This window comes from Mus pahari, chromosome 13 (genome assembly GCF_900095145.1).
Source record: "Mus pahari chromosome 13, PAHARI_EIJ_v1.1, whole genome shotgun sequence".
NCBI classification, from domain to species: domain Eukaryota; kingdom Metazoa; phylum Chordata; class Mammalia; order Rodentia; family Muridae; genus Mus; species Mus pahari.
Genome location: NC_034602.1, coordinates 13,357,859 through 13,375,472, shown reverse-complemented (window position 1 = coordinate 13,375,472; position 17,614 = coordinate 13,357,859). Strand labels below are relative to the sequence as shown.

At 41.7% G+C, this 17,614-nt stretch overlaps 1 protein-coding gene across 3 annotated transcripts in view; it reads right to left on the bottom strand.

The window, feature by feature from the left end:
* The window catches only part of Plek (pleckstrin), a 77,422-nt gene that overhangs the window by 19,650 nt on the left and 40,158 nt on the right, over nt 1–17,614 (bottom strand). For 2 of the 3 annotated variants that reach the window (XM_021211035.2, XM_029545350.1), the window contains exons 1-4: nt 15,653–15,867; nt 3,097–3,252; nt 2,581–2,762; nt 763–854 (exon numbers count right to left, since the gene is read on the bottom strand). In XM_021211035.2, coding sequence (XP_021066694.1) covers nt 763–854; nt 2,581–2,762; nt 3,097–3,252; nt 15,653–15,694 — 472 coding nt within the window. In that variant the 5' untranslated portion in view covers nt 15,695–15,867. Of the gene's footprint in view, nt 1–762; nt 855–2,580; nt 2,763–3,096; nt 3,253–15,652; nt 15,868–17,614 lie in introns of those variants that run through there. The other variant, XM_029545351.1, reaches the window with a different exon arrangement.

Here is a 17,614-nt window from a genome sequence, read left to right as displayed (position 1 = left end):
TTTTACTTTCTATAATGAGCCACCAGGTTTTCCAGGTGGTAGGTTCATGTTTCCAGATTATACCCTGCACATTTCCACCATAACTAATCATCAGAAATCTCCCCCACAAATGCCCTCTACTTTGAGCAATTCTTAGTTCCTCATCTTTTCCAAAATCGTGGTGCTGTTACTTAGATATACAGCCTCTTCAATCATACTAAGTACTTGAAAGCTTAGCCCTCCGAATGCTTTGTATGGGTCAGGTACTGTTCCACTATAAAACCACAAGCCTGGGAAGTAGGTGCACTCTGCTTTTCCCACGGGATAGCTGGAAAGCACAGAGTGACTGACTATTGCCTGGGGTTTTGTGGTGAGTAACCTGAAGATCCGGGGTTTGAAACCAGGCAGTGTGTTCTTAGTGAATGTGTTTTCACAGCTATGCTACACAGCATAAACACCTGATACCTTACCGTGCACAGTGTCTGACTCCCTAGCATTACTATTTAGATTTTTATACTATATAGCTGAATTTTTTATCACAGCATGGGTTGCAGTACATCGAGCTGTGCCCTCTTCCAACACTTTTTCAACATAATACCAAATATCGGAGAAAAGATGCTTAGTCGATATAGCTGTGATTCTGAAGTCTTGAACAAAAACAAAGGCTTTTTCTCCCATTATTACTCTTTCAGCACAGGCAGAATCCTTTTCTCTTGTCCACTGCCGTGGATAATGCCATGTTCCCTCCTCAGCTGCCTGCTTTGAGAGTGCACATCATTTTACCTGTGAGGCAGTGATTAAAAACCTTCTTGTCCTTCTCCAGATTCAGTTCCTTTATTCCTTTTTCAGGGTCTTTCATAGACAGATACAAAGCCCTGCACAGAGATAAAACAGAGGTGAAGGAGGAGCATTTTGGAATGGTGAACTACCTTCGATGGGCGTTCACAAGCTAAGTTTCACCACTCCATAGCATAGCCCTGAGAGTTCTCTCTCTGTCCGACCAGCAGTAGTTAAAAGGGCAGTGTTTCAACTTAGATAATCACACGGCCTGCAAAGCATTTAGCAGATGTGCTTAATATCCCTTTGATTCGTTAGCAGATGTGCTTAATATCCCTTAGATTCCTTAATCTCCTTGTTGATTTCATCCTGATGCCTGAGACGAAGAGTTGTCCTATTATTTGCTAAAGATTGGGAGTTCCCAGGGCCATGTATGCAGGAACAAAGATCTTTAAAGGCCCTGAAGTAGTTTGGATCTGTCATGTCCTGCAAACACCCATGCCTGAAAGGCTTGTGCCCCAGCTGTTCAGAGGTGGTTGAAGATTCAAGAAATGGGGCCAGGTTGGCTCTTTCCATAAAGTGCTTTGCATGGAGTCCCCAACACCCACAGAAGAAGCAGGACACAGTACCCTGTAATGTCAGCACTGTGGTGCGGAGACAGAAGGGTCACCAGTGGTAGACTGGCCAGGTAATCTAACTGAGTGAGTCAGTGGGCTCCAGAGACACTTTGGCTCAACCGTCAGGAGGACAGCACTTGAGAAGGTTTCTGAAATCAGCCTCTAGCCTTCATATGCCCCTGTGCACATATGTACATGGACCCACATATAGGCGCACACACATGTACACGCACACACATAGTGAGAGCTTTTTGAGTTATTTGTGAACATGTCCCTGAGGAAGATATGGGAATCCAAATTTTTTTCTTTCCTATCTCAACTGCAAAGTGGACAGATATGCTATATTAGTCATATGTGCCATTATGTGCTGGTCCCAACCACCACTGTGGGACTAAAAGCAATAGGTCAAAGGATACACTTTGACCCACCATAAATATCTCCGTTTCCTAAATTGATTCTTTTAAATATTTGTTAAAGCAATGGAAAAATAAGTCTCCCAATTCCTCAAAAGCTTTTCAGCAAGTCATTGGTTACCCTACAGTTGCCTTAAAGAAAGAGATTTTTTTCAAGCTTATCTTGTTTTTCCTGAAAGTGGTAAATTAAAATAGTGGCCTCTTACTTCCCTGCCCCCCCCCCCGGAATAATAAACTAAAAGTAGCCTTGTCAGAATAATTCTAAGTTTCTGTGCCCCCAAATAGTTTGAGCATCTTGTCCCACTTAATTCCGACAGTGCCAGCCAATCATGTGATGTCTGAAACCAGTGACTATGGCCAGACCAGATTTCTTCTCTTGGGACCTTAACCCAAGTGAGAGAAGTGATAAGCCTCATGAAGCTTAACATGATTCCATTCCTGTGGCATGCCGACTCTTATATTAGTCGCACAGAAAGTCTATGTCTCGTCCCCTCTCAGAGACCACTTTCAACTCCAGCCCACATGAACTGAATTCTTGTCGGATGCATCAAGCAGCCAGCGTGAGAGTCTTTCTAATGAGTCTCTTGTTTGAGGCCATGCTTAACACAGAAGGCAAATATACCAAGAGGAATGGCAATCCTGGGGAAAGAAGCACTTGTGACTAGAGCGGATGTAGAGAGCACTGCAATGAACCCATTTCGCAGTCTCTGTTGGGCCTGGGATGGCCTGTTGTCCCCCGCCACCTCTCTATCACTAATGGCAAAGGGTGGAAAGAGGCAAACTCAGAAAATTACCCCAAGTCAATTGTCTCTGGCAGGCGAATGGACCGTCTTGTGGATTTTCTTGCAAACTTCTGGCCTCCTTCAATGCATTTAATGGCTTTCTTGATATCCCGAACCCAAGCGTCTCTCTCCTCCAGGAAGGCTGCCTGGAAGAAGTGATCCTGCTGTTTGGTTGTAGTGATTTTTAACACGAACTGAAAAAAAAAAAAAATCAAAAGATATTCCATTAGAAATGACCCCTTTCAAGGTCTAAGGCCTTTCATGAAACGGCAGTTGGTACAAACCTCTTCTGGCAAAGAGAGAGCCCAATGCCCGGGAAACAAACAGATGTTGATAAGGGGATGCTTATTCAGAAAGCACTGCTAACATCCGATGGACTCCAAGGTCAGCAGGTAACGGAGCTGGGCCCATAAACTGAGCCTTAAGAATGGAGAGGGGAGGGGAGAACTAAGAGGGGCAGAATTTGGAAAGAGCACCCAAGGTCAACAGGTGACACAAGGCTCTTGGTGGCTCGTAGTATCAACTCACCATCCGCTTGCCGAAGTCTTGACACGGGCTAGTGAGAGTGCTTCCTTTCAGCGGGATCATCCCCTTGGGGCTGTTGTCACTTTTCTTTTTATAAAACTCAATTCCATCTTCTAACAGTACAACCCACATGGGTTTCCAGGTATTAAACACGCTTCCCTGTAACAACAAGGAAGAGATGAGAAGCTAGTGTGGACAGGACAATTTGTGACCTGTACTTTCCACTTTACAAAAAAAGATTCACACCTTCCTGGAGTTGACTTTAAAAGTGTTTTGTGACAATCTCTGTGAACACAACATGAATCTTCCCAATGTGATGACTTCTTGGGACACCATATCCCCTACCTGTTTTCATTGGCTTCAAGCCAGTCACTCTTTGACTTCCCCTTCCAAACTCTGCCTCTCTCAGCTCTCTCCTCCCCTTCTCTGTCATTAAGGTTCAGCTTAGTGGCAACTGCCCTTTGTGGCCTTGATCTGAAGATCTCCTCCCTCTTTCTTCACTGACGGTTCTTTGCATCCTAACACTTGACTGTAAGCTTCCTTATATACTCAGTCCAGATTAGCTTTCTGCTACTGTGAAGAACAAAAACAAAACACTGACCCAAAGTGGCATGGTGGTTAAAGGGTTTGTCTCAGTATATAGTTTATAACCTACCATGGAGAAAAGTCAGGGCCTGGAGGCAGAGACCACGAAGGAAGGCTGGTTATTGGCTTGCTTTCCCTGGCATGTCATGCTGCCTCTTTTACATCCTCCTACCTTTCCAGACTGAGTTCTTCTTCACCAGTTGCCCACTGGCCAATCTGATAGAGGCTGATCCTCAGCTGAAATTCCCACTTCCCACATATGTCTAGGTTTGTGTCAAGTTGACAAAACCTAAGCAGCACCTACAGTTGAGTTGCCATCATGGGGTTGTCTTTCCTTGCCAGAGATTGACATTATAAGTCCTTTTACTCCTTCGTGTCATTGAGTACACAGCTCATGTTCATTAAAATGATGACAGAGAAGACTATTTGAAAAATGCCAAATTACTGAGAAATATGAGTGGTCCTTCTCATTGTCTACTTGTTACCGAGCCTTTGCCTCCCACCACACTTCACTAAAACCACATTCTTCTTACCCAACTGCTATGAGGAGAAACTATCAGCAAACTTCTCTCTCTCTCTCTCTCTCTCTCTCTCTCTCTCTCTCTCTCTCTCTCTCTCTCTCTGTGTGTGTGTGTGTGTGTGTGTGTGTGTGTGTATGTACATCTGTGCACATTCACTGTCACAACACTTGCATTGTGGAGATTAGTTCTCTCAAAAAGAACATGAAAAATATTTTCAACAAAATACTTATTGTTGCCTTTTTTCTTTTTCTTTTCCTGAGACATAGGCAGAAAGTTGAGTTTGTATATTCTATAAAGTAGAGTTTGTAAGATTGCTCAGGGGAAAGGCTCTTCTTCCAAGACTGATGACCAGAATTCAAACACATGACAGGCGAGAACTAACCAACTACTGCCTGATTGGACTTTAAGGTTTACTCTTAGGAGCAAAGACATGTCTGGCACTGTAATCGAACCAAAAACTCAAGGGTAGGAGCTAACGGGCTCCAAGGTTGAACCTGTTACCCTTATTCTACTAAATGAACAAAGTATCAAACTGCCTCTTGATTTGTGTCTCTCTTCCTGTAGATCAGAGAACTTTCTGTGCAGTGGACAGTGGTTAATAAGAAACACACAACTGGTTAAAGTGCAAAGAACAAGTGTCAATAGGTGTTTAGCCACAAATGGAACATTGATGTCACACACCCTCTACCCCAGGCTCAAGCACCCCTGTAGAAATGAGAGTGCAAAGATTATAAGAGCCTAAGGCCAGGGAGGACCAGAGGAAAACAGTGTCCTCTGGACATTACAGGGACACAAAACTCATGAATTCACAGCAGCTTTGGTTGCCTGCAGAAGACCATAGGGATCAAGCCAGTGAGTGTTCTAGCATAGAGTGGAAGGAGTTCCCAAGCTTCCATTTATCACTGGGGAGCTATAGACATCCTTGTCCTCTCAGGAGGGAACAGCCAGACTTGCTTAAAAATGTGGCTCCTGGTGGGTGAACCACACTCTGGTGGAAGGGTAGAATAAATGTGGGGGAGGGGTAGAGTTAATGGGGGGGAAGACAGGGCAAAGATATAGAGATGGATGAGGAAGGGACTAAGGAAGCAGTAGGGAGTGGATATAATGAAAATATATTAAGAAGAAATTGCCAAAACGTAATAAAAACTTGTGCTAGACCAAGGAAGTCCTTCTGGTCCCTATGCTCAGAGGGTTTAGAAAGTAAGGCAATTGGTTCTTGGCCTCTATTCTTTGACTGACAGTGACACCCCTTTGTGACTACCAAAAATAGAATTATCAGCCATTTCCCAGGATATCCTGAAGCACACAGGACCCCTTATCAGAGTCCAGTTGTCAAAAGGAAAAATATTTATGCTAAGAGAATAAACTCTGATGAAATGGTCATTTTACTTGCTCAAACACTTCCTTTATTCTAGATCTAAAATAATTTTTTTTCTGCTAAAATGTGCTATCGTTTTCCACCCTGGAAGAAAAACTGACCAGACTAGCAATGAACACTATGACAACGCATGAAATAATTTTAATTAAAGTCTATCCTGGCTTACAAGTTCAATTATTTTAATTTACCAACCTTATATCCTGAAAATTAATAAGTAAAACTCCATTTTTAAATGGACCAGAGCATTAAATGAGTATGCCATTCAAGAAAATATCTAAAAATTCTACAAAAAATATTCAACATAATTATTTATCAGGGGAAGAGCTATTCAGAACACAGTAAGATTCTGCTACGCATTCAGTAGAGTACCTAATGCTTATAAAGGGTGAGACCCACCACTACACAATGAGATGGAATAGTTGAAACACATGCCTGGGGTCCATAGAAGAATGTCTGGCAGTTCATGTGAAAGGTAATCTGAGGTCGTTACAACAAAGAGAAAGCAAGCACTTTATACAAAAAAAAAAAAAAAAAAAAAAGGTTATATTGCCACTTGTAGAAATTTAACTTTATCCCAAGCTCAATAGTGATGTGATGAAGGGACTTGGTGTAGCTTCTCTGCTAACAATTGCTTCAAGCCACTGGTTTGTCACTCAGACAGCCTACTCTTGTTGGTGCCCTATCCCTTTCCCTTTCTGTCTTCAAGTTTCTGTTCACCCAAGGAATAAGCCTTAGGCAGAAGTGACTTGTCCTGGCACCCTTGTCCAGGTAATGTGAAACTGCGAGTAGAATCCTGGTCTCTCAATTCCTCATTAATGTTCTTTCCCTTCCCATCAGATGCCATCTTCATTTTTTGTCCTTGAGTAGCTACTTAATTCTGGAATCTGGGTTAATTTCTTAATACAATTTAGCAAGATTTTGCAATTTAATATAGATGAAAGATGAATAAATAGGTAAGAAGTAGGTAGGTAAATAGAAATGAGAGAGAGAAAGAGAGAGAGAGACAGAGACAGAGAAAGAGAGAGAGAGACAGAGAGGATAGTACTCTTAAAATAATGCCTGGGACCACCATTGCTCCAGATTTTTTGTTGTTGTTTTTTTTGGTTTTAAAACCAGATTTTCTAATTTTTTTTTCAGATTTTGAAATACATGTGATATATTTTGAGGATGAAAACTAAGTCTAAACAAACATGAAAATCATTTGTGAGCCATATACACCTTATGTACACAGCTAAAAAGAAATCTCATATAATATTTCAATCATTTTAGGTTATGAACAGTATTTAGAATTCCCACTGGATATCCAAACATCCTCATAGGACCTGGTATAATGTATCTCAATGTATTGCATGATACAAAAAGAAATTATAAAGATGAGACATATAGTCATATTTAAAATGAATTTTTATGAAATACTTATAAAAAGTGAAAACAAATTAAAAGTTCATGATAGTTATAATATACTATCATTGAGTTAAAGGTTAATGTAATTAATATGTACTTTTAAAATTTATTAGAATAGTAAAATTGATTACAATACAAAAACCAAACCAAAGAACCAGCCTAGATGTTCATCACCAGCTGAATGAATAAATACACATATGCAATTTTATGAAGCTATAAAGAAAAATGAAATTATGGCATCTTTCAAGAATAGATACAACTAGAAACTATTGTGTTAAGTGAAATATGCTAGACCCCAAAAGTATCATGTGGTGTCTAGATTTAAAGTTATATATGTGTGTGTTTTCTTATTGTTTCTCTCTCTCTCTCTCTCTCTCTCTCTCTCTCTCTCTCTCTCTCTCTCTCTCTCTCTCTCTCTCTCTCTCTGGAGACGGTTTATGTATGTGTGTTTAAGAAGGGGAAGAGGGTGCAAGAGAATTGTGAAATAAACAAGGTAAGGCAAGCAGAAGGGAACCAGTTGAGGGAAGGGAACCAGCTGGAGGGTGTGAGAGGGCATGGAAGAGGGGTGGGGGAGGTGATGGGGGAGGAAATGAGTAAGAGCAAAGTGTAATGATGTAATAACAAAACGTATGAAGATGCCACAGCTCTGCTAGACTTTAAAAAATACATTTAAAAGTAGTTGTGCATGGAGTGTTCACATGTGTTGGGCTATGGAATACTAGGTGAGTGTGCTGTAAATTCCTGAAATAATGAAGACGGAAAGTCAAGAAGGTGTCTAGAGCTGGAGAGATGCTTCAGAGGTTAAGAGCCCCAGCTGCTCTTACAGAAATCTTTCTGAACACTGCAAAGTAAATGAGCAGGTCACGGCTTTGAAAACAGATCTAGGCGTTGCCAAAGTTATCCTAATATTGGGGAAAGAACTTTAAAGATTGTGTACTGTTTACAGTGATTAACCAGAGAAAGGACAACAGGATTGGAAAATCATACTACAATGGGTTGCATTAAATATTTAAAAGAGATATATTTGAGTAGAAAAAAAATGTAACAAAATACTAAAATAACTTTTAAAAAAGAAACAAGCTGTGTTTATTAAGTACTACCAAAGAGATAAATAAGCACTGTCATACATTTGAAAGATGACAAAGATGTTAGCATATCTTCTTTTAAATGTAAAGAGAGTATTTCCAAGCCACATTTTGCTAGGCAAACTTAAGATGTAAATTTAAAAGGGTAATTTTAGGATTGGTCAGCAATTCTTTCCTATAGCTACATTTATCAGCCATTCTCTAAATGTATCTCAGGAGGAACAAAATTCTCAAAATGAAAATGAAGTCATGCTGGACATGGCGAAATTTGCCTGTAATTCCCCAGCTGAAGCAGGCTAAGAACTCTGAGGGCAGACTGAACTTCGTAGTGAGACTCTATCGCAAAGCCAGCAACAAAACTTTTAAAGAAAACTGCGCTAGCCCTTCGAAAGGAAGTACAGCCGACAGGTTAAAGAGATAGTTATTATGTGTGGTCCCCTGACACGAATGCCTTGACCTTGGCCCTACTTATGTTCCATTTATCATAGTTGTTTCAGTTACAGGCATATTTCAGGAAATTTCACCCCAACTCTTCACGTGGACACTCCTGGTTTCTTTGGAAACTCAGTTGTGTCATGTGATATTTTTCTGGAGGCTGTCTTAGCAGAGGATGTTTTGCTGAAGCAGACAGGTGAAAGGGTGGGTGATGTTTTGCTTGAGAGGACGCAGTATGCTTGAGAAGAATATATAAACAGTGAGAGGAAGCTTTGTTGGGATTCCCTGTGCTTCACTGGCTGTGAAACCCTTCACTGGTCTTCACTGGTCTTCACTGGTCTTCACTGGTCTTCACTTCGAAGAGAGAAATGAGCCAAAGACCTTCTCATGGTGCTCTGGTTGATTCTTACCACTTCCGTTGACTCATGCTGACTTGACAGAGCCTTGTGGTTCCTGCTGGATGGAGCCACTGCTACTGATTCATGTTTGGTGTTTGCTACGTGACTGGACTGCTGGTATTCTGACAACGAAGAACGGAATCACCCCCAATGACTACTTCTAAACAACGCCATAAATCCCTTTTTCTATAAACCTTCTTTCTCCCTACCTCTGGTTAGTGGGCTAGAAGGGAGATGAAAGTGTTCAAGAACCCTAAATAAAGTAGCTTTGGAGAAAAATCAAAGGCTACAACCTCTGGCATATCATTCCAGGACTAAACCCCCAAAACTGAAGTCTAAAACCAGAAAGGAATTGTAACTAATATGGCAGGAAAGAGTACTTTCTATACATTTTCTCCTCCCCTTGGCTGTTAGACAGTGGACCTCCAGCAAATAGGATGTCCGCGGGCATCATATGCTGAGGAGGAAGAGAATGCTATGCTCCTGTACCAGCTTAAGGAGAAACTTGCGAGCCTGGAAGAGATTTCACAGAGTTCTGAAAACAACCGGCCATCTCCCAGTACGTCCTGGATCCCAGGCAACGATGGTCAGTGATGGGCGTGGTCAGCAATGCTGCATTGTTCATACTGTCCTATCTACACAGAACCTCATGTCATGGCATGAAGACAGACTTGGGCCTTGCTGCACTGAACACAGTCTCTGCTCTGCTTTTCACAAGAATAGATGATGAACTGCAAATTCCATGCTTCTTTGGTATGTTAGGGACCCTTTATGCAGGGACCCTGATAGCTACAAATTACCTGGGCCTGTTTAGAAGATAATGCCATGTATTGAATGTTAATTGTATATTAGTCAAAATATACAAGGCACAAATGGAAAACTTGATTATATATGTCACATGCCTAGATTTCTACCCACTTTCTACATGCCTGTCCTGTAGCCCTGCTATCTATTTTTCTATGACCAGGTCACCCTGGCAACCCTGTTCCTCTTCCAAAAGTAATTGTAACTGCTAGGAGCATGCATAATGTGGTCATGTAATGACCAGCTTCACTGAGCTCCTTCCCCTTTTTCAAATACCTTAAATGTTACTACAATATGGAACCTTGATTCTCTGGTCTCTGTAAGTCTATTTTAGGCACTTTTCTTCCTTGTGAAAAGCTCAGTCCAGAAATGAGAGAATGTTTCTTATGATTTAGACCTGACTTGTGTGTCGTAAGTATAGAAACGAACACAGCGCAATCTCCATCCTCAGACAGTTCAGATATAACAGAAGGGAGTGTAAGCTCTTGTTCAGCTTGTCCAGCTTCTCTGACAGAAGCCAGCTCTGGAGGCTCAGTGACGAGGTAAATGGACTGTGTGTGCAGGGCCCTCCCAGACACTTCCTGGAACGAAGATCTCTTCTAACTTCCCCTTTCCTTCAAACTCTCATTTCACATGCCTATACAGAGCTTGAATTCCCAGAATTCTATTATAACCATAATTAAGTAAGAATGGTGCATCATTATACTTCACCTCTACACCTATGGGGCACTCTGTTTTAAGAAATTATATTAAATCAGCCTTTCACTTCTGTTGCATTATAAACCATATCATCTAGTTCCCTGCCTGCACAACTTCTCAGACACTTGGATGACATACACATAAGCTCTTTGGGGGCAAGAGAATGAACCTATCCAGTAGTGCATTTTTTGTATGAATAAATTCTGTCAAATTGGACTTTCCCTAGCAAAAACATATCAAATAAGCTGTATAGAAGTGCAGTGTGCTTTACCAACTGACTTTTAGATTTGTGGTTACATTTCAACTTTGTCTTTGGGTTCTGGGACCTTAAACAAATTGTTCATTTTTTCTAAACATCAGTACCTGCTTCTCCTTACAAGCATTAAAGGATATGATATGCTTCAAAGACACTAGCACACTGTTAGCTAGCTCGTGGTAGGGCTTCAGAAACAGCCACAATAGATAGGTCAGAGTCCAGTTATGTATGCAATAAAGTGGGAATGATTCTGGCCTGAGAGCCTCCCTGGTCCCACCTTTTTTCTTATCAGAGAGAAGAATTCTTTGGAAAAAGAGGTCACTGCACAATGAACACATAGGACCACATGAAACATGGTTTCAGCTGTTACACACAGCTCTGTGGTATGCTGGTGCACAACCGCATCAACTCCTGGCTCCACATCACTGTGCTATGCTTTATCTTGGGGACCTTAAGCCAAACCTTCTGCCACTGTGTACTTCAGTTTCCTCATCTGCAAAGTATTGGATAGCTGTGTCCAATCTGCCTAGGAATGTCCTATGAATACATTAATGCACTTACTGCTTAGAACAGTCCCTAACACGGCGAGCACATGTTAACTGCCACAAGAAGGGAACATAGACTTGTGGGGATTATTTCTTTCTGTTCAGAAGACAACATAGCTCTAGAAATGAATTCTTGGATAAAATCTCCAGTCTGTTCTGCTCTCTTTATCCCAAACTTGCCTGCTTCTGGTTCATTTACTCACTCACTCACTCACTCACTCACTCACTCACTCACTTACCTCACTTACTTTAACAATATCATATATATATAAAGTACTTTGATCAACACCCTCTCCCCTGTTAGCCTCTCTCACATCCCTCCTACTTCCACCAAATCCTTTTTCTTCACAACATTAGCTCAGTACTGGACTCAACAACATATACCATCTGCTGTTAAGTTTGTGGAACACCCTCCCAGCCTCCTGTTTTTGTCTTTCTCATGACCCTGGTTTCTGGACTGTCTATCAACCTCACAGGGCATTCAGGTTTTAAGCTGCTGTTTGAGTCTGTCCTTCAGTACCTAGTAATTGCTGAGATTTCATGGAAACTAGTTTTTGGCAATGAGAGACATAACATGAAGGAATATTCTCTTGTTTCAAAGTTATGGTTATAAGAACATCTAATCATATGTATTCCATAACAACCAAAATATTTATTTCTCAAAAACGAATTCCCAATCAGAAAAAAAAAAAAGCTGAATTACTACACCCAATGTTATTTGCAATACACCTGTGCCTTTCAGAGCACCATGGCATCATAGGATGGGGGTTTTGCTATTAGGCAAGCCTGGGTTTGACCCCAAGCTTTCAGCTGATTGATAATGAGCAAGTCACCTACTTTCTGTGAGGTGTTAGGACTGGAGAGAGGTCACATTGGTCTAGCAACCAGCTATACCGACAGGGCCTGCAAATGCTTAAAATAAGCACAAGTGACAAGACTCAGGGCAAGGAGTGCTATTTAGAATGAAAGGGTAGACAATGACAGTCACTTTTTTCTCCCCTTCTTAACCATAATCTCTATTTAAAGATCTTAGCCAGGGGGCAAAAGAGGAAACATAAGTTGTGAAATGTGGACAGTTATCTCTAACAGAACCAAAGGAGAAACATGGGCTCATGTGATGGCTCAGTAGGAAATGCACTTGCTGCCAAGTCTGGTGACTTGAGTCTAATCTCCAGGAACCATATGGTGGAAGGACAGAACCCAGCCCCACGAGTTTTCCACTGACCTCAGCACACACAAATTGTGGTGCATTCCTACACACACAGGCAGACAGTCAGAGGGAGAGACAGAGAGAAGGGGAGACACACACACACACACACACAGAGAGAGAGAGAGAGAGAGAGAGAGAGAGAGAGAGAGAGAGAGATGAGAGAGAGATGAGAGAGAGAGAGAGTCACTCAGAGAGAAAGAAACTGAAGGAAGAAATAAAGAGGGGGAAACAAGGAAGAGACATGTTAAAGTTTATATATCATTGGCCATCAATCTGAAGACTTGACAAAATTCCTATATCAGCATTTTCAAATGCTATATTTTTTTCCAACCAAAATATCCTACCTCAAAATAATTATTTCATAAGACATAGGAAAAGAGCATGTATAATTCCTACACCAGAAACTTGAGCTTCATGGAAACGAAAAGAGCAGAGCAGGAAATCACTTCCATTACTAGCACGTGGCTTGTTTGCATCCGAGCAGCCGCCCTCATGCATCCTAAAGGGTCTCAGGGTTGGTTCTCTCCTCAGGAGTGATCGGAACCATCACCATTCTCGGGCTGTTGGGGTGAGTGTGCTTGCTTATAGCTATCTTCACTTATGGGCTACCCTCTGCAACCTAGGTTCACAGACAGACAGACAGACAGACAGAGTTTAACTGGCATGTTATATAACTGAAAGAAACATAAAACATAAGGAAGTTAAGAATTTTGATGCCTAACTAGGAAGTCCTAGTTTCAGGGTTACACCTGTTACTGACAAAAGCACCAAGTGAGAGGATCGGGGGGCAGCTCAATGGTAAGAGGTTTGAGGGTACAGCTCAATGATAAAACACTTTTGCCTAACCATATACAAGGCCCTGGATTCACGTTCTGGCACTGAAAGAAAATTCAAACAGAAGTAAAGTGCCAAATGAGATAATTGTCATATATTACAAGGCAGACCCTCTATGTGGCCCCGAGGAAATGCAAAGCACCATGCATATAAGATTAAATGTAAATTTAAGTGTGATATTAATGAGTATTTTCACAAGAATGATGGAAAATATACATTGTGGAAATATCAACATGAAGTTGCACTATGCTCTCTTCTAGAGTCTTTCCTCGACTGACACTTGTAGGTCAGAATCTGAGAGAATTCCTGTGACTAGTTAAAAACTATGAAATCCGGATGCTCCACAGTCTAGAATCTACTGCTCCCCTTTCTAGTGAAATGGCCTCACTTCATGCAGATTGAATCATCTATAATTTTGTAGTCTAGTGACTATAAAATATAAACACATTAAATTTATAACAGCAATCTTGTCATTTTGTATTAAAACAAGGCCTGGCCTGTGAGGTGACTTAGCTGTTAAAGGTCCCTGCCAGCAAGCAGAAAGGCCTGAGTAGAGAATAGACTCCTGAAAGTTGTCTCCTGACCTTTTACACACACACCATGGAAGGTGTGTACCTGCTCAAATACACAGACACACACACACACACACACACACACACACACACAGACACACAGAGACACACAGAGACACACAGACACACAGAGACACACAGACACACACAGACACACAGACACACACACACACAGACAGACACACACACAGACAGACACACACACAGACACACACACACACAGACACACACACACACACACACACCTTTTCAGTCGGATCAGGAGAAAGCTCATTCAGCAGCACTTCCTATCAGATCTCAGAGGGGGAGGACATGGACACCAGTTACAAATAATCTATGCCTAGCTGTTTCATTTACAAAGGAAGTTTCAAAATTCAATGATCCTAAGAGAATACACTGAAGAGCCATGTGTTCCCCAGCACGAACTCATCACTCTCACCACCAGAGATAAACTGTGAACACTAGTGGAGATTAGCTTTCCTTCAGGAAAACCTTAGGGGGCTAAACAGAGATCTCAGTGCTCAGGGGCTAGAGACGGTATTTCTCCTGACTCTGTCATACATACCTCCGGGCATGAAACAGATGAATAAAAGTTTCTTTCTAATTCAAAATAAAAAATGAAACCAGGCTGTGATATGTACCATTTAGTGTCCTATGTTCATAGACATAGAACATTTTAAGCTAAAAAGAAACAGATGAATGATCTAAAATAAAGATGCAGCTGGACCAGATTGTTCATTCCTGAAATTGCAGAGTCTCGGAGACTAAGGCAGGAGGCTTGCAACCAATTTAAGGTTAGCCTTGGAAATACATTAAGAGCTATAGAGTAAGACCCATTCTCAAAAATTGATTAACTAGCTATTTAATTAACTGCATTGAATTGTAAAAAGATGAGAGTCGCACTGGCTGCTCATTTGGTTAGAAAGCTTCTTATGAGTTTATTCAGAAGCAAGATTTCTGAGTGGCTGAACTCACTTGGCTCCATGAAGTGTATTTGTGCACAGAGTATTACCCACAGGATGCCAGCAGTCCCCATGTGTGAATTCACCAGGCAAGGAGCTTTCACAGCTCAACACACACAACACCAGCAGCACAAAGACTAGAAACAACATCAAAATTCAATTTTCCATAACACTAAGCTATTTTTTAGCATTCGCAGACCTCCACTTCTGTTCTTTAAGTTGATACATCTACCACTTTGGTGGTCTGTTATACAAATTTATTAAGTTGTAGGTAAAAGATTACAGTTAACACCCACCATCACCACCTGGAACCACCTTCACACCCTTGAAACAGAAGCATAAGTGGGAGAACGCCCAAGAAATTAGTGATATTGTTTTGTCTGCTTGTTGCTCACACAAACCCTGGCTACCCCGAATTCTTCTTCAGCCCTGTCAATTTAAATAAGAACTAAACAGTCCTCCAAGCAACTTCTCTAACAGAACAATTTGAGACTTTCCCCGCACCTCCACCCCGCCCCCCCAGAAGGCAATGTTTAGCTGTTGCAACGTATTTTAAATCATAAAAAAACTAAATCTGGATTTTCATCATCCGCACCCTGAATGTTAAAATTCTCAGGCTTGTGAGAGTAAACTGGGCTAAAGCCCGAACTACATTAATTCAATTTTAAGGGGAAAAAAAGGGGGGTGTGGGGAACACATGGAGGCAGCCCCACTCCAGGACACTGTCTGTATGATGCAACACTCTTTCAATGCCAACCCAATAGATGCGACATGGAACATCCCTGGAAGGGGTGGACAGAGTATGGAGCAAACGCTAATCCCCTGTAAGCCCCTCTCTAAGTCCAGCCTTGTAAGTGACCTCCCTACTTACCTTCTTCACAAGGTATCCCTCCCTGACCCGCTTGGGTTCCATGCCTGGTGGACAGACACACGGGTCAACTCTTCAGACACGTCCTGTGAGGAGCTCAGTCTCCTCTGATGGCCGAGGTGTTGTGGGCTGCCCTTTTTACAGTGAGGTCTCTTTCACAATTTCTCTTCTGCTGACTACGTGATGACATCCTTTTCCCCTCTCTGGGGTGACGAGTCAGAAAGAGGAACTAGATATCTGAACAGCCCATGCTTTCCTAATGATGGAAATAATAACGCACAGCTTAGTCAAATATTTACCCGTATGTAAAAGTCCTGACCTAAAGAGAAAAAAAAATGGTAGGAGATGAGTAATAAAACTTTATCGCCTGAGACTGTCCTGCATAGGAATTGTTCTTAAAGTATTGAAAAAGTACTTAATTAAAAAAACGCCAAGAAGCTGTCTCCATCCACACACGGGCACGTAGCCCAGCCAGTCAGGTGAGTGCTCACCACCCCCTTCATTGTCCCCACAAATCCTAGGAGGCGCAGCTGTAAAGAAAAATGAAATCATGAAATTTTCAGATGAGTGGGCGAACTGAAAAATATTATACAAATGTAACCCAGCCCTAGAAAGACAAATGCCCCATTTCCTCTCTTCTGTATGAATCCTAGCTCCAGATCTTTAGATTTGAATAAGTAACTTGTAGTCATCATAGAAGTCAGGAAAGTAGAAAGAGATCATCCAAGCGGGGAGGGGGACAGTGCATTCCAGAGATGGATTTAATGGGATACAGGTGTTATCCCTTTTAATAGGAACAAGGAAAGGGGGAAGTTGGGAACCAGCTTTAAATGGGGAGAGAGGAAGAAAGGTAAGACAGAAGTAGAGGAGGAAGAAGAGACAAATAGCACTGAGGATGTTTGGAAAAGCCCTAAGGAAAACATTATTTCATATGGTTCTTTTTGAAAAAATACATATATGGTGTGTGTTGGTGTGTGGGTGGAGGGGGGCTTTGAAGTAAAGTTGTGCCACAAAAGCCATAGACTATCTAACAAAAATCCCGTAGGACACGTAGTCAGCAGACACCCCCACAGTCCCTAGAGGACTGCCCATGCGATCTTAGGATCACTGGTGAGTGGAACACAACATCTGCTCAAATCCAATAGTGACGGGCCTATGACAGCAGGAACAAGGACACCAGAGCCTTTCCTGACCAGAGGCTCAGGTTCCTTTTGATCAGTTCTGGTTTACCTTGGTTTTAAACAGACCAGACAACTCCACAGTCCTCAAAGGAGACACTAATTCCAGGCACTGTAATACGCCCAGGATCTTAGGACAACAGGATCCCAGGATAACAGGAGCTGGGTCACACTAGAATTTGAGTGTCTCAGAGGATCTTGACTGCCAAGAACTCAGACACATCCAGAATCTCAGGTTCACAGGAGCCCACAATCAAAGAATCACAGAGAAATCTGGACTCTGAGAAGTTCTGAGTCAACTGGGATTATAGGAAGGACAGGTTCCAATCAGATATCTTGAGGGCAGCAAGCACTAGAGATAATTACATGGCAGGAGGCAAGCATAAGAACAGAAGCAACAGAAACCAAGGATACTTGGCATCATCAGAACCAAACTCTCCCACCATAGCAAGTCCTGGATACAACATCACACCAGAAAAGCAAGATATGGATCTAAAGTCACTTCTCATGATGATGATGGAGGACATTAAGAAGGAAATAATGGAAATCACAGATTAACAGATAGAAGACTTTAAAGTGGAAACACAAAAATCCCTTAGAGTGTTACAGGAAAACGCTACCAAACAGGAGATGGAATTGAACAAAACCATCCAGGATCTAAAATGGAAGTAGAAACAATAAAGAAAACCCAAAGGGAGACAACACTGGAGATAGAAACCGTAGGAAAGAAATCAGGAACCATAGATGCAAGCATCAGCAACAGAATACAAGAGATGGAAGAGAGAAT